General features: G+C 40.4%; 1 protein-coding gene across 4 annotated transcripts in view; it reads right to left on the minus strand.

The window, feature by feature from the left end:
* gas7b (growth arrest-specific 7b) overlaps positions 1–21,173 on the minus strand; it is a 491,997-nt gene that overhangs the window by 156,955 nt on the left and 313,869 nt on the right. For all 4 annotated transcript variants that reach the window (XM_073025845.1, XM_073025847.1, XM_073025848.1 and 1 more), the window contains 3 exons: positions 18,933–19,010; positions 15,327–15,412; positions 5,037–5,090 (listed from right to left, as the gene is read on the minus strand). In XM_073025845.1, the coding sequence (XP_072881946.1) occupies positions 5,037–5,090; positions 15,327–15,412; positions 18,933–19,010 (218 nt within the window). The remainder of the gene's footprint in view (positions 1–5,036; positions 5,091–15,326; positions 15,413–18,932; positions 19,011–21,173) is intronic.

Below are 21,173 nucleotides of genomic sequence, written 5' to 3' on the forward strand. Positions count from 1 at the left end.
GATTCTTGTCCACTCAGAAATCTGATGGCGTAGGAGAAGAAGCTGCTCCTGAAATGTTAGGTGTGTCTTCAAGTTCCTGTACCTGCTCCTGTATGGTAGCTATGGAAGAGGACATGTCCTGGGTGATGGGGGTCCATAATAATGGATACCGCTTTCCTGAGACATCACCTTTTGAAGATATCCTTGATGCTGCGCAGGCTGGTGCTCATGATGAGGCTGACTGAGATCACCACTTTCTGCAGCATTTTCTGATCCTGTGCAGTCACCTCCTCCATACCAAATGGTGATGCAACCAGTTAAAATGCTATCCACAGTTTATCTGTAAAAATTATTTTGGTCTCATACCGAGTCTCCTCAAACTTCTAATGAAACGTAGGTCCTGTTGAGTCTTCCCTGTAACCGCATCGACATGTTGGGTCCAAGATTGATTTTCAAAGATGTTGACACACACGAATTATAAACTGCTCTCCCTTTCCACTGCTGATCCAATGATGATAACTGGTTTGTTTTCCCCCAATTTTCTCTTCTTGAAGTCCACAATCAATTCCCTGGTCTCACTGACATTGAGTGCAGGTACCGTGACAGCTGCTACTGAAAACTAAATTTCTGGAAAAATTCAGAAGCAACTGTACTGTAATTACTGAAAAATTTACGGAACAATTGCATGTATATGTTGATCATGCAGTAGGAGAATTTAACAAGAAAATGAATAATTCTATGCTCTAATCCAACACCACCTTTACCAGAATCTGCACTGGCAAATTAACCTACTAACTTACACATCTTTATAACATAGGAGGAAACTGGATCACACAGAGAAAACCCATGTAGTCACAGGAAGAACATGGAAATGCCACAAATTCTTGTAGGACAGAATTTCCCAGCTTTTGATAAATCTGAGAAATGACCTCTAACCCTTTCACCTTGTGCTCTGTGTGTTACAGAAAACTTGCCATTCAATATTCTCTTGATTCAATACTACTTTTCAATATTTATGCTGTACGTTATCTTACTAAAAGTCTTGAAAATCCAAATGTATTGCATCTACTACATTATCCTTCCTTTTGCTTTCAGGTACTATTTAAAATAATTCAGTAAGGTTCAGCTAGATGAAACATACTTGTAAAATCCAAGCCAGATTCAGATCTTTTTCTTTTGTTACACAATAGAATACCAAACAGATTCAAAAAAAGCTGAATCATCTGCTCAGTTCTAAATTCTAATTTCACAGACAAAGTTATTAGTGTGAAAGCAGGAACCTATCAGATAAACTAAGGAAATATCCAAAACAATGGTGTGTTGGTTTCCGTGATAGAACAAATTATTCTGGATCACACAAAGATGCATTAAATTCTCCGTTAAGGTTGAAATATGAATAATTGTGTGTAGAGTCAAAGTAATACCAGTGTCTAGAACTTTGCTGTTCGAACACGGGTATTGTCATGGAATGTTAGGGTTTATCTATCTACATTTGAAGTGTGAAAGCAATGATATCATGGCTCAGTTCTAAACACTACTCCACTTCCTCATCTGAAATTTTCTATTCAGAGTTAAAGAGAGAGTACTGCAGATGCCGGAAATCCAATTTTAAAACAAACTGCTACAAGTATTCCGCAGATTATTCTGTGAGAGGAGAGTTAACTTTTCATTTAACCGGAAACATTACATGTGCTGCAGGCAGTATAATAGAGGTAGAAGTAGGGAATCTGGGTGATGGCAGACATTGAGTGCTGCAAAGGCCATTTCAGCTTCAGGCCCTGAACAGTTACCAGAGACAGTGGAGCTATGATGCCTGTGTCCCCCTGGAAACTGACACTGATTTATATGTAGATTTTATAGTCAGAGCATAGGAAAGGAATACAAAGGGATTCTTGGAGGCACCAGAGACAACAGCATGCAAAGATAGCTGGGGATGCAATTGTTGCTAATGGACAAAGATGACTGGGTTGGGGGAACAAGGCAGACAATTGTTGAAGATGTGTTGTAGGTGAACTTGTGTACTAAACCGCATCAAATGCGGCAGGAGGATTGAGATGGAGGAGGGAGAATATATTAACTCTGCCACTGTACCCATTCTAATATTGTAGCAGAGGTAGAAATCTTAATGGAGCAATCGTAACATTTACTTCACAGTTCAGCCTAAGCAGTACTCATGAGAGTTATGGCAGGAGAAGAATTGTTTAACTCACTGTTAGTCGTATATTATTAATCATGTATGTGGTAAAAAAAATTGACTACTCCATAATTACAACATAATGGTTATTTTGGGTGAATGCTTGGGCTCTTTCAGATGCTTTAATGGGCAACTGGCATCTTGCCAGAGTCTTGTCTGCTGTACAAGACGAGAGAATATGGACACGTGTCATCTCTAAATTAAATTATTGGACACAAAACCCAACACATTAGCAAACAGGGAAAATCTTCACAGCCATGCTTCTCCATTCAAACTAACACCGAGAAGTTACATTTTGGCAATTCCAATGTGTTCATTAAGGCAACTTCAAGGGTCACAGCATCTCTGAATGTGCTTCTAATGGGATCATTTTGAAGTGCAGTTACTTTTGTATAGTAAAATATATGACAGAAGTTTAAGCACAGCAAAATCCATTAAGCAGCAATGATCTACTGTTCTTCTATAAACAGTGGAATGGGATCTCTCCCAGCCATCTACAAGAGGCTGTCTTGACTTCTGTTTCACATCTCATTAGGAAAGCATCACCATTCCCCAAGATCTCAGCCAAGATAATTCTTTCAAGTCTCTGAATAGGGTATGGAAAAACATTCTATAAAGAAAGACATTTTTAGTTGACAATTAAACCTGTGAGTGATGCAGGATTTTGCTGTTCAATTGTTTTCAACAATTGATGAACAGCAAGATCTAACATATAACTAGGACAATAACACTGCAAGTTCCTCCTCTCAACACACACTTATGGCTGGGTTCATGCAACATAAACTTCAGTGAATAATGACCATGAATTTCTTTGGAAGAATTAACTTGTGAGTAAAGCCTAAAGTAAACTATCTATGCCATTAAATGGAAAATTAACACTTGTACTTTCACCAAGACTTTAATGTGGATCAAGTGTGACTAATGGGATGTTCTTGTGGAAAAGAATTTACTCAGTACTGCAGCACTGCAGTGAGCCTTCATCTAGGTAATTCATGGTTGCCTTTTTCTACAATCTTGCAGTCACCTTTCTCTGAACTGTGCATTGGAATATTTAAGATATTTGTTCAAAGAGAAGTATCTAATCAACAATCATGAGATGATCTGCAGATGCTGAAAATCCAAAGCAACACACACAAAATGCTGAAGAAATTAGTCATGATGAAGGGTCTCAGCCCAAAACATCAACTGTTTACTTTTTTCCACAGATTCTGCCTGACCTGGTGAGCTCATCTAGCATTTTGTGACCATCTAATCAAGTTAACTCAATGTTATTTGTTCTCATTTTTGACTTTTTAAGTTATCCCTTTTTGGATTCCATTGGGCTGAAGTTGTGAAGAGTTGTGAAAAATAAATCCTGAACTTGACATAAAAAATCTTCCTGTCTAAAAATTGTGCATGTTGAGAAAAACAGAGATATACATAGTTATAAAATTCCACCACATATAAATATGCAATCCGTAAAAAATGGATTGCCTTGCAAAACAGCCCGCTGTATCTGTTGTATAGATCCAAAGATCCAGTGCAACAGCGCCATTAGAAGGTGCAGGTAGGAGAGTTAGAGGGTCCGTGTGAAGCAGATTCCAAGCACTGGGCCCCAGACTGATGACCTGTATATCAGCTCTCTGTACGATGAAGGTGGTCTCCTACACATCTAATGTTTGTTTCTGTGGGAGTAGAATGCATCTTTCAGAAGACATCCATGTGAAAATGACAGAAGTGATACCAAGGCATGAGTCGTGCAATACTCTATGCATCTACACAAGTCCTGTGGAGCACCTGGCAGGAAAACTGGAACTTCCAGAAAATCACCCACTTAAGATTTTGTTTCAATTGAAAATGTATTCTGCAGAACACAAATTACATCACTTAAGGAAGAGTTGAAGAGTAGGGTCTTTCTGCCCTCTCAGGTGGACACAAAGGATCACCTTGTTTGTTCTGAACAAAGGGTTTGATGCCTTGTTGTCCACTATCACTGAAACCAATTATTATTTGCTGAATCTTTCTGTGCATGACTTGTCTGTGTATTTCCAATACTTATTAGTGACCATTCTGTGGGTAACTTAATCTGCACTAAAGGTTTCAGCACAAAGTTGTGATGGATAATATATAAAAAGAAAAGGAATTGAAAAGGAGTTAGAATTTTCCAGTACAGTATTTTCTTGGAAGTTGGGAACTCTGTAGATTAAAAAGCTTTTGAATGTGGCTATCTGCAGGACAGTGCTTTGAACTGTGGCGCTTGAACCCACTCCCCCCAACTTAAGATTTTGCAAAGGTTTACCCAACAGGAGCCGTCCTCAGAGTTGAATAAAGATCGAAAAATAACAAATTTGTAAATGAGCGCTGCATACTCGCTGTACTTTTTTTGCCACAACCTTGTCACAATCTGCAAGCGACCCTCTACTTAACATGCACTCATATGGGCACAAACCTGGCGCAAATTTGCAGAAACAAAAATTCAAAGACAGCTTGGAAAACATATGGTTAACGCGCTAGAAATAGAACAAACACAGCGGCCACAGATCACAGGCTGCAGTACACCGACTGCACTCTTTCAATGCACATATTTCTTCAAAACATACATCGTAATTATTAGGCTGTTTAGAGACTTTGAGTTCCAACATAAATTATTGGCCTCTTGATAACACTGGAAATGGAAGCTATTCTTCCCAGCATTTGTTAATAATTTTGAGCCTCCGCACATCAAACTCGTTCCAGCTCCATTGCCATAGCAACAACAAACTGCTGAGGTTATTTTACTTACAAGCCCGGGTGGATTTCCTCCTTTGAGAAGCGTGCTGTTAAAGCGGAGGCTCAATGTACCGCTGGCGCCTTTAAAGTGGCGGTCCCTACTCGGGGTACTTACCGTGATGTGACTTTCTTTGCTCTGTCTTCGGGCGGGTGACCCCACTCCCGGGCTCTGAGGGAGAAAGGAAGAGGCATCAGTACTCATCCCTGTTCAAAGAAATGGAGCTAATCGCCAGGATTTAACTCCTGTCACTCCAAGCCAGTTCTGCCCCAGATTCCCTCGGTGTCCCCACGTTGATGTTCTGCTGTGCGTATCAAAACTCTTCGGATCTAGATTTTGTGTCAAACCAAGCCAACTGGAGTTGACACTGACCACCCAAGGTGGCCAGCGAATCAGCGCATTGGGAAGTGGGAAATTAACCAGCGTCTCCACGCAGAGAAATTCCCAATCCCAATTCACCCAAACCGCTTCAAAGCCTCTGCACCCTTTTCCCGATGCTTCTTACTCATTAACTCCTCGTCTGCCAATTCCTCAGTCTTCAGAACGTTACACGGATCTCAAGGAGCGGTTCCCCTTTCCTGTCAATCAATAACACGCCTCCTTCCTCCTCCTTCTCCTCCACCCCATTAATTAGTGGATTTATCAAACCAGCAATGCTGACTGCTTGTTGGCTCCAGTTTTTTAAAAAGTCGATTTTAGGCAGAAACCTGGGAAAACGTGGACTTAAAGGTTACCAGCCCTCGATTCTGTCTAATCTTCCAAATAATAAGGACAGTAGATAGATCACTTCAAATGCCATTTATGCAAGTTTAAATAATTTTGGACAAGTGTCCTTTGGATCAGATATTTAAAAAGGTATTAGTCCAATGAGGTACACATTGCTGGACTCTTGTTTCCTAGTTGGTATAAAACAATCATACTTGAGGAGGATGAGAGGTGACCTGATAAAGATGTACAACATGATGAGAGGCATTGATCATGTGGATACCAGAGGCTTTTTCCCAGGGCTGAAATGGCTAACATGAGGAGGCATATTTTTAAGGTGCTTGGAAGTAGGTATCGAGGGGATGTCAGGGGTAAGATTTTCACACGGAGTGGTGGGAGCATGGAACGCACGATACAATAGGGATACAACAGGGTCTTTTTAAGAGATGCTTATAAAAATAGAGGGTTATGTGGTAGGGATACTCTAGGCAGTTTCTAGAGTAGGTTACATGGCCAGTACAACATTGTCGGCTGAGGGATTTATAATGTGCTCTAGATGTCTATGTTCTATTTGCAAGGGTCAATTTATGAAGCACCATTTGAAATCAGAAATGAGAGTTCTGCTTTATGTAGTTAAGTTTTAAACCAGACAAGTCCACATACCCTATTATTCATAAAGAATGTAATAATCTGAGGCCAGTGATATCCACAGAAGGCAAAGAGCAGAGATATAGAAGCTGCTACAAGTGACTCTGTCCTTCTCCTCACCCTCCTATTTGCAGCTTTTTCTGGCTTAAACTTGAGAAATTAAGTGATCTGTTGAGATAGAACCCATCCCAACTCTTCGAGGATTTACCAATGACTGCAAAACATCATGCAGACACAAAATAGCATGAGATACTTTTACTTGGTCATTTTTGTCACGTTTTGTTTTGCAAGAGGAGTTTGTAAATGATCATACTGAAAGGTGGATTAAACTAAAAGGGTTATTTTGTATGTTCTTTGACAGTGTTGTATTTCAGCTTCTGCTTCTGAGAGTACTGACACTTACAGGTTAGGGTTAGTAAATTGTGGGCATGCTGCGTTGGTGCAGACTGCCCCAACACTACCCTACAGTCCGTTTGTCATTGACACAAATAGCGCATTTCACTGTATGTTTTGATGCACATGTGACAAATAAAGGTGGCCTGTCTTAACCTCCCTTAACCAAGAAAGTAGGATAAAAAGTTGTCTAAAATTTGAGGCTTCTGGAAAGTAAAGTGTTCAAAGTAGGCGAACAGTACAGAAGTTGAAAAAACCATGCTTGAAACATTCACAGAATTGCTCTGCAGCACTTTGTAGAAAATCCCTGTCCTTATTTAATACATGGGCTATTAAAATATTGTATTAGAAAGCTGAAATTCTTCCAGATCTCCTAACAAAAGTATTTACAATGTGACAGTGAGAGTTCTAAATTCTAGTATAGAAGTTCACAGAGTAAATAGGGACTAGGTTCATCACCTGAGTAAACAGAAGATGCGTGGTGCACATGTAAACATATTCCAAAGAATGGCATGAAAGTGTAAATAAGAGTGGTCAATCACAACACATACAATTACTGGAAGAACTCAGCAAATCAGGCAGCATCTATGAAGGGGAATAAACAGTCAATATTACAGGCCAAGGCACTTCATCAAGACTAACAAACTTCTCTTAGGATTCTATGACCCTTCCTACGAGGAGTCCTCATTTAAAAAAAACTGTATAGTGGATTCCAGTTAATCAGGGCAGCCATTTATTGGGGACAAATCTTAGAGAACAATAACAAATCAAGAAAATTGCTGGGATTCCTTTGGCTTATTTGGGACACTATGATGCTTGTGGAGAGAGTTGTGGATGCCGCTCAGTCCATCACAAAAACCAGTGGCCTCTCTGTGTGCTCTGTCTACACTTCTTGTTGCCATGGAATAGCAGTCAACATTCTCAAAGACCCCTCCCAATTGGACATTCTCGCTTCACCTCCCAAACCCACCCTCCTATCAAGTAAGGGATACAAAAGCTTAAAAATATACATCAACAGGCTCAAGAACTGCCTCAGTAAGGATCATGTTTCTTGATTTCTCAAGTGGCTTCAAAAACACACAATCCTCACTGCAGAGGGAAAAGCTCTGCTCAGTGCAGGCTGGCACTTCCATTGTATTCTGGATAATGGACTACCTGACTGGCAAAGCACAGTTTGTACGGCTTCAGGGCTGTGTGTCAGACATGGCTACAAGTAGCACTGGGGCCCCACAGAGGACTGTATCATCTCCCTTCCTGCTTACCCTGTATACCTCAGACTTTAGATACAACACTGTGTCATGTCATCTGCAGAAATTCTCTGATGACTCAGCAATAGTTGGGTGCATAAAGGGAGGATGGGAAGATGAACCTAAGGCCCTCATGGAGGATTTCGTCAAATGGTGTAAGCTGAATCATCTGCAGTTCAACATCAATAGGACAAAGGAAATGGTGATGGGCTTTAGGAAGACTAAGCTTGCACTGTTTGCTCCCTGTTACTATGGATGGTGGGGACATAGATGTGATGAGGACTTACACATACCGGAGGGTGCACCTGGATGACAGACTTGAGTGGAGCACCAACACAGAGGCTGTGCACAAGAAGGGCCAGAGTCGCCTCTACTTCCAGAGGAGACTGAGGTCCTTTGAACCTTCACATGATCTACCAGTCTGTTGTTGCCAGTACAGTCTTCTACACAGTGGTGTGCACATCAACACATGTGATGCCAACAGGGTCAATAAACTGATTAGAAAGGCTGGCTTTGTTATAGGAGTCAAACTGGACACACTGGAGGCTATGGTAGAACAAAGGACCCTACAGAAAATCCTGGCAATTCTGGACAATGTTTCTCACCCTCTGCATGTCACCTTGGCTGAACAGAGAAGCACTTTTAGTAATAGACTAACACAACTGCACTGCTCCAAAGAGCACTATATGAGATCATTCTTACCCTCAGCCAATAGGCTCTATAATGAATAAACCTATAGCCGGGGAAGTGATGACCCCCCCCCACCGTCAGACTACTTGAGTTAACTTGTTTTTTTTATTCTTTCTACTTCTCTTCTAATATTTATATCTTTGCACTTGTAATGCTACTGTGAGATTGTAATTTCCTTTGCGACCGATGAAGTATCTTCCTATCTACCCCACGATCGCAAGAATTTGAGAAGACCTCTTGCATGGTGAAGGTGAACTTTTGAACTCACAACCTGCCCTATCATGACCCTTTCTCTTTATTGTCTACCTGCACCAAACTTCCTCTGTAACCGTAACATTATATTCTGCAGGTTATTGGTTTTCCCTTGGACAATCTCAAAGTACTTATGTTTTGAAAGGATCTGTACAATCTTTTGCATCTTGCAAAACCAAGTTTTTCCCATTGTATCCAGTACATGTGACAATAACACACCAATACCAGTTAGAAGTTCACTGAAACCAGGTTTCTCACCTTTCTGTCAAGCCCTGGGTTCAATGTTCAAAGTAAATTTATTATCAAAGTACATGCCTTCTTCTCATTATTACCATTAGGAGGGAGGTACAGAAGCCAGAAGGTATACACTCTGTAATTCAGGAACTGTTTCTTCCCCCATGTCATCCAATTTATAAATGGACATTGAACCCATGAACATTACCTCACTGTATTTTAAAAATTTCTGTTTTTGCACTAATTATTTTAACTATTTAATTTACATATATATACTTACCACAATTTAGTATTTTTCTATACATTTATCATGTATTGCATTGTATTGCTGCCACAAAGTTAACAAATTTCACGACATATGCTTGTGATATTAAACCTGATTATGATTGAGGTATGTCACCATATACAAACCTGAAATTATACTCAATAGAATAATGACCATAATCAAATCATTGAAAGACTGCACCAACTTGGGTATTCAACCAGTGGCAAAAAATAACAATCTGTGCAAATACAAAAAGAAAGAAACAATAATAATATGTAAATAAGTAATAGATATAAAGAACAAGAGATGAAGAGTTCTTGAATGTGAGTCCACTGGTTGTAGGAACATTTCTGTGAAGGGGCAAGTGAAGTTGAGTGAAGTTATCTCCTTTGGCTCAAGAGCTTAATGGTTGAGTGGTAATAAGTGTTCCTGAACCTGGTGGTGAGAGTCCTAAGGCTCCTGCACCTTCTTCCTGATGGCAGCAGTGAGACAAGAGCATGCCCTTGGTTGGGGGGCTCCTTTCCTGTGACAGAGCTTCGTGCAGATGTTCTCAATGATGGGGAGGGACTTCCCCGTGATGGACCAGGCCACATCCACTACTTTTTGTATGATTTTCCATTTAAGGGTATTGGTGTTTCCATTCCAGGCCGTGATGTAACCAGTCAAGAGCATCTCTACCATACATCTGTAGAAGTTCGTCAAAGCTTCAGATGTCATGCAAATTTCTGCAAATTCCAAAGGGTGAATTGAGGCGGTTGGCAATTTGGCTGCCTTTCGAACATGCTAACATCAAGACGTATGGTTGAACAATAACCATTCACCAATGATTTGATGTCAATAAACCCAAAGCTACAATTACCAATGATCTTCAACTGACCTCTTACATGAAGAGTTTAACAGCATGAAGCCATTTATTTGAAACACAAGCTATCCAGAAGGAAATGCTGCCATTGGCATATTCCAGGCTGAAGGATGAACAGAAGCTTGATGCAGCCACTGCGAAGGTTCCTTTGGGAATGATGACAATCTAGAGTCCTTCCACTACTGAATAATGAGGGGTTGAGTTCAGTGAGGAGCCCCCCCAAACAAAAAAAAAGTTGTATCATCCCAGGCAGTGACATGAGTGGCATTGGTGCTATGTAAACAACTGAACTGAATGCCTTAACTAAATATCACTAACAATGTAAAATCTGCATAAAGTCTATTATTTCACATTTTATTATGAAAAAAAACTTATTTTTAAGCTGAAACTAAATTGCTCCTGGGGTTTTAATGCGATATTGAATGACCTTTTGGGATGGAACTCGAGTTTATTATCATACACACAAATGCTTGTTTGCACAGGTGCAATGAAAAACTTACTTGTAATAGCATCACAGGTATATTCCAATACTCACAAGAAACACATCAACTGAACATAAATTGCACACAATTTTTACAAAAAAGAACACAATTAGAAGGAAAAAAAATGTTTCAGTGTAAAGAGATCATGCTTGTAGGAGCCATGCATCTGTTCTCTATCTGCACTTCTGTGTTGCATGCTTATTATGGCAACTAGTCACAGGAGTGTGGGCATGGTAAAGGCAAAGGGAATAAGTCACGCCTTCGTGCTATGTTCATTACACTTTGTAGCAGCCGGAGACCACCGAAGGTCATATCTTTAATACTCAATTACACTTAGCTTACACGGGTATGCTTAAGTTTCATTGCTTTAAAATTGTATGCCTGTTAATTGCTAATAAAGGATCACATACATACCCTCAACTTTTGGAACAATCATTGGAGCTGAGGGCACTTCATACAAGAATAACAAATCTCTAGGGTTGCTGGCAGTAGCAACTGATTTGGCCGCTACAATATTTCTGCTAAATTAGACTAACCCATAGAAGGCAGAGGGTAGGGCTGGATGTCTGTGACTAGAGATGCTTCTCAGGGATCTGAACTGGGACCTTGGTTATTTATCATGTATATTAATGATTTGGATGAAAATATGATAGGGCAGGAGAGCAAGTTTGCAGACAACACACGGCTGATGGCATCATGGAGAGAGTTGAAGCTTGCCATTGGATACAACAGGCCATAAATCAGTTGCAGATATTGGCATAAATGTGGCAAATCAAGTTTCATCCAGGTAAGTGTGAGGTGCTGCACTTTGGGAGATTCAAAAAAGGGAGAATACACAGCTGAATGAACCTATGATCCTGATGATGTGTCTCCACTCATAGTGTTTACTTCCCTCCGTGGATGCTGCCCAACTTGCTGAGTTCTTCTAGCGTTTTGAGTGTGTTGTTTAAGATTTCCAGCATCTGTAGAATCCCTTATGTAGACAGCTAATGGCAGGATCTTTAACAGTGTGATGAACAGGAGGATCTTGGGATCCAGGTACATGCTCCCCAAAAGTGGCCACACAGGTGGATAAAGAAGATGTACAGCTTGCTTGCCTTCATCAGTTAAGGCAGTGAGTTCAACAGCCAGGAAATATTGTTACAGCTTTATGAAACCCTGGTTAGGCCACGTTTAGCATTCATTCCTGCTCACCTTATTACAGGAAGGCTTTGGAGAGGGACCCAGAGGAGATTTACCAGGATGCTGCTTGATTTGGAGCAGAGGTCTTTTAAGGAGACATTGGACAAGCTGGGGCTGTTGTCTCTACAGAGACAAAAGCTGAGGCGAGACTTGAAAGTAATTTATAAAATTATGCAACACATAGATAGACACCCAATTTTTTTTTCCCAGGAAGAAGGCAGGTATTTGAGGGGAGAGGGGTGAAATTTTAATAAGGTGTGCAAGGCAAGTATCTTTTCATACAGCGTCTGGGATGCATTGATGGGCAGTTGGTAGAGTTGCTTAAGGGACTCTCAGGTAAATAAACGAATATGCTGAGAAGGGAGGATATGGTCCACGTGTCAGGATCAAAAATTAGATTAATTAGGAGTCATTGATTTAACATTGTGGGCCGTAGGGCCTGTTCTGTGGTATACTGTTTGATGGTCTATTGAATTTTAAATATTAGAAGGGTCTGTCTTCAGCTTACAAATATGAAACATGGAGTTATACAGCACAGAATCAGGCGCCATGACAACCATCAACCACCCATTTACGCTAATCCTACATTCCCGTCCACTCCCCTACATGCCAGGGGCCAAATAACCATCATAGCACACGAAGGTGGATGGAAGCTGGAGCATCTGTTGAAAACCCACACAGCCTCAGGGGGAGCAAGCAAGATCCACACAACATGCAGCTGACAACAGTACTCAACCCAGATCTCTGGCACCGTTAAAATGCAGATATACACTGTGCCACTGTATATCTTCAACACTTCAATATAAAAGAATAATCGATTCTGTTCTAAACACAGAGATTCTGCAGATGCACAACACGCGCAAAATGCTGGAGGAACTCAGCAGGTCAGGAAGCATCTATGGGGCAGAGTAAGCAGTTGGCACTTTGGAATGAGAATTTTCATAAGGATGATTCTACTCCGGACTCATTTCTCACTTAGTTTGGGAATAATGGGCCTTTAATGCAAATATATTAACACAGCTCAAAGCAGTTTGTAAATAAAGTGATAAGTGTTCTGCTCAAAGGATCCATTTAATAGATTAGCATGTGCGAGGACAAAAGCAGGTCATTGTTCTGCTTGCGACAATGAAAAGCCAGATGAGACACTGTTATGTTATCGCGGGCCCCGCTGTCAGTTTTATGTGCCACTTAAAGAGATGGAAGAGCACTCAAGCAGTAAGCTATCACACTCTCTTATCCAGTCCAGTCACCAGGCTCTGTGCATAGATCTAAAATGAAGACTGCTTCAGGCCACCGACATTCAGATGCAGAGAACTATTCAAAGTGCAGATTAATGTAATTTCCACATTAAGTCATTAACATAATAATATGAGGCTTTTTTTATTGACAGGTCTATAGCAGAATGATGTACTTTAGCTCCAATACATAATCATGCAGCTACCAATCACAGTTAATGTTGATGTAAGGCAGCACAGGAAGTGAGTCACAGAACTGCTTCCCAGTTTCCATGGATACCAATAAAATAACTTGCACTAGTTTAAGGATACTCCAGGAGATTTGACTACATTGCGCCTGAATGAATAACATCCAGGAGTATTATTTAAGACTGGGTCCTCTCAAGTTGAATACACGCCACCTTGGTTTTCAACTATTAAATGTAGTGGTAGAACTGGTGAAGGAAAAATGGCAAGGCCGAAAGGAAAAGAGAGGAAAGTTAAAGCAGAGAGGAAATAAGAGTAAACCAGATATTATAAGAAAATAAGAAGGAATATTTAAAAAGTGTAGAAGGGTTTTCTTCTGGATGACAAGTCCAAGAAGACCATGAAACCAGATAGAGGGGCATCACTATAGCACAGCGGCTAGTGCGACGCTATTACAGCTCAGGTGCTCCAGAGTTCAGAGTTCAATTCCAGTGCCACTCTCTGAGGAGTCCTCCACCGTGGAATGTGTGGGTTTCCCCAGGTGCTCCGGTTTCCTCCCACAGTCCAAAGATGCACTGGGCACTGGCCGGTGAATTGGTCATTGTAAATTGTCCCGTGATTAGGTTAGGGTTAATCGGGGTTATAGGGTTGCGGGTGGCATGGCTTGAAGGGCCAAAAGGACCAGCTGCCTGCTCTATCACAAATCAATCAGTAAATACAGCCAATAATTATGGACTTGTGATCTCCAGTTTGGAAAAAAAGGTACAGAAAAAATGTCAAAGGCATGAAGGATAAGAACCTGAATCAAAATCCAGTCTAATATCACCGGCATATGTCGTGAAGTTTGTTCTTTTACAGCAGCAGTACATTATATTTTTTTCAAAAGTATAAATAACAATTATTTATTTATATATATTACATACATAAACATAGATAGAAACATAGAAAACCTATAGCACAATACAAGCCCCAAAGCTGTGCTGAACATGTCCTTACCTTAGAAGTTACCTCAGGTTACTCACAACCCTCTATTTTTCTGAGCTCCATTAACCTGTCCAGGAGTCACCTGTCTCTTAAAAGACCCTATCGTACCCATCTCCACCACCGTCACCAGCAGCCCATTCCACGCACTCACCACTCTGTGTAAAAAACTTACCCCTGATAACTCCTCAGTACCTACTTCCAAGCACCATAAAACTGTGCCCTCTATATCTATCCATATCTAACATTAAATTAAGTAGTGCAAAAAGAGAGCAAAAAGAAAAAATATGCATGTAGTTTATATGGGTTCACTGTCCATTCAGAAATCTGATGACATAGGGGAAGTAGCTGTTCCAAAAAGCTGAGTGCGTGTCTTCAGGCTCCTGTACTTGCTCCTTGATGGTAGCAATAAGACGGCATGTCCTGGGTAATGGGGGTCCTTAATAATGGATGGAGTAAAGGAGAGGCCAGGGTTTGTTCTTCTTGGAGGAAGGAAGTGAAGAGGAGGTTCTGTAGAGCTGTGCAAAATTATGTCCAAGTTGATATGATGAACAGGCTTCAATAGGATTAGCTTAAATGGGTATTTGATGGTTGGTACTCTCTCAGTGGACTGGAAGACTTATTTTAATTTTGCATGACCGTGACGCCTATCCAACAGAGAACAATAACCTTTTACACACAAATTAAAATACTAATAATGCAAAGTAAAAGATCAGCTTTAAATCCTAGAATGGTAACAAAAATATTATGGGATGTATCAAGGCAAATGTGGAGATACAGAGATAAGTTACAGCTCAGCAATGATTTTATGAAATGGTGGAATAGATTGCAGAGCTTAAATGGCCTGTTCCATATAAAGTTGGACAGACAGGAAGAAAATGTAAACATTCCTATAATGGGGCTGCCTAGCTACTGCAAATGAGATCATCAGAGATGTGAGCTAAGAATGTTTGATGACCGCAGTTTTGTCATACTCTATGGGACAGAAAGTGCTCCTTGGAAATATGAAACCCTTGTGATAAAGTCGGGTGCAGATTATAGGTACCTGTGGATCACTGCTGGTCTTTCTCAAGGACACGTGCTGAGACTCCGAATGGTGTGACAGACTCCCCGAGGAGTGAAAGCCATTCACTGCAATACAAACACAAATACCACATTCAATAAAGAAGGTCATGCAGTCCAATGTTTACAGTTTCTTGATGCTAATTCCAATAATTTCAACACTTAATCATCCTTTGATTTTAGATATACCACAAAGTGCTTTCTTGGAATAAAGCAGTAAAGGTATTTTATTGTAGAAGAGCAAAGGAAACAAGGTGGTTACAGAGACAAAAGGCAGCAGACATAATCACAATTACCTTCATCGGGTCACTTTGAAACACACAAACCAGGCAACAAATCTCTCCAGAAAGAACCAAAAGTCATGTACAGCATAGCAGATAGTGCAACACAGAATTCAGAGTTCAATTCCAATGTCCTCCATAACAAATTTCCTCCCACAGTCCAAAGATGTAACAATAAGTGGGTTAATTCTTGTTCCTCTCCATACCTTGTTGTGCCATTTCTTTAACATTTATCTGTTTTTTTTTACAAAGCCTAGTTGCTAACTTGACACTCAACCCAGCATAGGTGGAAAGTGTGCAAGGAGCTGGCTGGATTCGAACCGGGGACCACTTGCCTCGAAGTCCAGGGCTGATGCCACCACATCATCAGCTGGCTGGTAGATTAATTGGTCATTATAAATTGTCCCGTAATTAGGCTAGGGTTAAATTGGTGGGTTGGTGGGTTCTGCACTGCATCTCTAAATAAATGAAGGAATCAAAGAATTAAGTCATATTGCTGGAAGTAGAGTCAACTAACTTCAAATTATTCTCTGTCTTTTAAAGCGCTTAGCCGCAATAAAAATGAATTTAAAGTTGACTGAGAACATATTATAAAACATTTTGAAATTCTCCTCAGCAATCATATTCTTATTAAACAATTCAGATTAATCACTGATGGTGCACCAAAGCTTCAATTCTCTTGCCAGTCATAAATAATAGAGCTATTTTATTGAAGTGACTTTTTTGTTCATTTATAAACTTGGGAGTTCTCAGAAAGTGAGTCTTCAAATCACCATGCTAGAAGATGGTAATACTTCTGAAGTGCAAGATACTTTCTAATAAAGCTGCATAACCACTCTGTAATCAGTCCCCATTGTGTTCAGACTGAGGTTTTAGAAGTCTTGACAATGAGCTTTCTGCCTTCACTGACACTTTCAATTGTTTTGTTCACATACTCCCATTTTATCCCAAAGGCACTGATTGTAATTTGCAGTTCAAGGGCTAGGGGAAGCAACAGCTGCAGGCAGCAGTGAGATCTTTGTTTAAATCTTCTCTGAGCTGTCATCATTTTGAGGGTTAGGAAGAGTGTAGGGTAAATTATTTGCATATGCCTGCAACAAATATCATCTTCAGTATGACTTAAGTTACCTTAGGAATCAACTCTGCACATCTGAACTCCCAATATAAAACATTGTTCCAATGTGTACTTCAGAAAAGGTAAGATGAGGGAACACACAACAAGCCGCAGAGTAATTTGAAGTGAAAAGAGTGAGCAGTTTAAAGTTCCTGGGTGTCAATATATCTGAGGATCTATCCTGGGCCCAACATATTGATGCAGCTATGAAGAAAGCATAAGAGAGGCTATATTTCATTAGGAGTGAGCAACCTTATTTCAATATGGGGCCCAAAACTGCTCAGAATCCTCCAAATATGGCCTGATCAATGCCTTCAGCACTACATCTTTGCTTTTATATTCTACTCATCTGGAAATGAATGCAAACATTGCATTTGCCTTCCTTATTACCAATGCAACTTGCAAGTTAGCCTTCAGGGAAACCTGCATAGGACTCGAAGTCCCTTTGTATTTCTGATTTCTGAATTACAAAACAGTCTACACCTTTATTCCTTCTACCAAAGTGAAAGACCATACACTTCCCTACACAGTATTTCATCTGCTATTTCTTTGCCCATTCTCCTAATTTATTATTTTTTTTAGAGATACAGGCCCTTCTGGCCCAATGAGCCATGCTGTTCAATTACACCCATGTGACCCATTAACCTACAGTACAACCTTTACGTCTTTGGAACATGGGAGGAAACTGAAACAACTGGAGAGAACCCACAGAGTGACAGGGAGAACATGCAAACTCCTTACAAACAGTGGGCCACTGGTACTGTAAGAGTGTTATGCTAACCAGTATGCTACTGTGCTTTATCTGTAATCTTACTAAATACTCTGCAGACTTCCTGCTTCCTCAACACCACACGCTACTCCACCTATCTTTGTATCATCTGCAAACTTGGCTACAAGCCATCAATTCCATCATCCACATATACTGTAAGTGAAAAGTAGTGGACACAACACTGGCCCTTGTGGAACACCATTAGCCACCACAGAGCCAACCAGAAAAGGCCCTCTTTCTTCCCACTGACTTCTACTAGTTAGCTAATCTTCTCTCCATGCTGGTTTCCTTCTTGTCATACCATAGGCTCCTATCTTGTTCAGCAGCCTTATGTGCAGCACCTTGTTAAAGGCCTTCTGAAAATCCAAGTGTACAATATCCAGTAATTTTCTTTTGTTTCCTGTTGTATCCTCAAAGAATTCCAAGACATATGTCAGGCAAAATATCCCCTGAAGGAAACCATGCTGACTTTGGCCTATTTTATGTGCCTCCAAGTACCCCAGTACCTCATCTCTAACATTTTGTCAACTACTGAAGGCAGTCTAATTTCCTGTTTTTTGCTTCCCTCCCTTGTTAAAGAATGGAGTGACACAGCTTCAGTCACTTCCAGGATGTGCTTTCCCGTTACTCACTGCTCTCTGGGTGATGATGGCCCTTCTCATCCCCTCACACTAAACCTATGTAATTCAGTTTTATTGGCCTCTGATACAGGAACTGCTTCCTACATGGAGCCAACAGAATTAACACAATGCCTCAGTGCAGTCATTTCAATGGGCTCTCAAATAGAAAGTGACATACACCCAGTTAATTATCAGAACAAATACCAACCATTATATGAACACAGATGGCTTCTGAGCATACTAGAATGGTACAGCCATACTTCATCTAATCAACCCATATCGGAAATTCACTTATTCACCAAAATGCTCAAGTTATTTTTCAATGAAATAGGTACAACACAAGCAATGCAAATAGTGAACCAAAGAGACTACTCCATTGAAAACCTAAAGTACACTGCAGATGCTATGGTCAAAGCAACACGTACAACAAGCTGGAGGAACTCAGCAGGTCGGGCAGCATTCGTGGAAACGAGCAGTCAACGTTTCCACGGATGTTGCCTGACCTGCTGAGCTCCTCCAGCTTGTTGTATGTGTTCCATTGAAAACTTGTCTTGGCTTGGATATCGTTACATTCATTGGCATTATTCTACTCCATTCTTGTTCTATTAAAATGCTCATCATTTGTTCCTGACCTTTGACCATGCTTTCTATCCATGTAAACAACTTGGCATATTGTATGTCTTTGGCTGTTTCTATTTATCTTTAAAAGTGTTCCACTGCATTTTTGTAAGTTATTAAAACCTATTTTAAGTTGAGATCAATCCTAACTAGCTTTTAGTAATCAACAGTTTCATTGCCCATTTACCTGTGAGCATGGAATTCATCTGTGTCATTGGACTCTTTGGGGTCCCTGGAGTACTGGTTGGTCTTTCCCAGGTTGTTTCTGGAATAAAAGAAAATATTGAGTATACAAAAATGAGTGTCATGTAAATTGGCTTATAAAAAAGTGAAGAGAATCAATTTGTAGCAAAATATTAAACACGCTTTAAATGACATGAAGGTCCGATCACTGAAAACCTTGCCTTGCTTTTGTGTGTCCATTAAAACCTATGGAGGTAAAAGTTTATGCAAGATATCAACAGTCATCTGATCATTAGTTGATTAAATTACTGCCAAAAAATAAACTGGAAGCCAGGATATTTGTCTACACAAAGAGCCAGACAAGTTTTTTGTTACCTTCAACTTTTGCAGATTATTTGCCAGTCTAATTTCTCCTCTCCTAAAGGCACAAACTCATGTTTTGATTCATTTGTACACCAAGGATCATGTTACAGTTCCTTCTCTTTGCTACTATTTTTCAGGTGTTGGCCAGCTGCCTGCCCCATTCTAAAGATCACCAGATCTTGCTGATCTAAGCACATGCACAAGTTAGGAATTTTGGAGACACAAGTGACTGCAGATGCTGGAATCTGGAGCAACACACAAAGGCCTCAATGGATCAGGCAACATCTTTGGAAGGAAACGGTCAGTCAACATTCAAGCTGGGACTTCTGATTTTTTTTCCTCCTAATATCAATACTATTATCTCTTCTTAGCAATCCCTCTGGAATGGGGAATGTTTGATTCCACTTCAATTCTATAGGAACACAGGTGGCTGCTGTGCCCCGTGTGGCACTCACAGGATCCGTCTCGGCTGGGGAAGGCAGTGTTTGATGGGTATAGGCTACACTTGCCTTCCACTGATAATCTCTGCTTTTTTGTACTAGACTCTCGTTACTAGAGGATTTCATCTTTAAAGTTACTTCTTCAATTTTAATTCTTCTGCAGGAACCTCCTACTAAAGTCCTAGAGAGATGTAGTACAGAAAAATGCCATTTGGCCCCCAAGTCTGCACTAACCCATTTAAGTTAAGGCTACATTAACACCATTTTTCATTTTCTGCAATGCAGATGTTCAATATTTTCAAGGAGACTGATATCATCCACAAATTATTTTCTCTGGGCACTTCCATCTGGTAATCCCTTGTTGTGATGAAGATATTAGCGTTTGTTTGTATTGTGCATGAGGGCAACGTGGTCTGAGTGTGGGGGCCAGATGTTAACAGGGCCTCCACCCTGCCAATGGATTTGGAGATTTTTTTCTCAGACATGTTTTTGCTCTTTCTGGTGCAATCAACTGTCTATTTTATATTTCAGAAGTAGAGTAGCAAGGACCGTCGCTATCCAGTAGACCACAAGTTTCATGCGGTCTTTAGAAGTCCTAATCTTTGAAGATTCTTTTCAACAGATCACTAAAGATTGCACACTGAACACAAATGTGCATTTCAGCATCGATTAGTGCCTTCATTACGAGGTGGCTTTGGTGATTTGGGAGGTAGTCACTTTTTCCCAAGATTACAGAGAGCAATTTTATTGTCAAAATGCCACACTGTGGGAGCAGTTTGGTACAAGAGCTCAGTGCAGTCCACTGTTAAATAGTGGAAAAATATGAAATGTCAGGCCACCCCTCTAAACTTGGTGCTTGGTAGCACTTGTAAGAGAGGCTGCTGTACCATCAACAGTCACTCAGAGGGAGCAGTTGAAGTCTGTGGTTGCAAATGCAGATGGTTCCACAATCTGTAACATCTTGCACAAAAAGTGTATCTATGGAATACTGGTTAGGAGAAAGCCCGGGCTAAAAAAAATCATCCTTTCCCATTTAAACTTTGCAAAGTGTCACTTAACAGATACTGTAAAGACTTGGAAGAAGGTTTTATAGTTCGACGAGACTAACGTGGAACGTTTTTGGCCTTACGTTAAACAGTATGTGTGGTGTTAATCTAATACTGTGCATTAGACAGATAATACTGTCCCTACTGTAAGGTATGGTGGAGGTAGCATCATGCCATGGGATGCTTTTCAGTGACCGGGACTGGAAATCTGGTCAGGATTAATGGGAAAATGAATACTGCTATATACAGAGAGATCCTGGATTAAAAACCTTTCAGCTTCTGCCAGAAAGTTTTAACTGGGGAGGAACTTTGTCTTTCTGCAGTACAACAACCTAAAGCACACTGCCAGAGCAAACATGGATAGCTTCAAATGAAGAAAATTTATGACCTTGAGTG

Source organism: Hemitrygon akajei, chromosome 22 (genome assembly GCF_048418815.1).
Source record: "Hemitrygon akajei chromosome 22, sHemAka1.3, whole genome shotgun sequence".
Classification (NCBI taxonomy): domain Eukaryota; kingdom Metazoa; phylum Chordata; class Chondrichthyes; order Myliobatiformes; family Dasyatidae; genus Hemitrygon; species Hemitrygon akajei.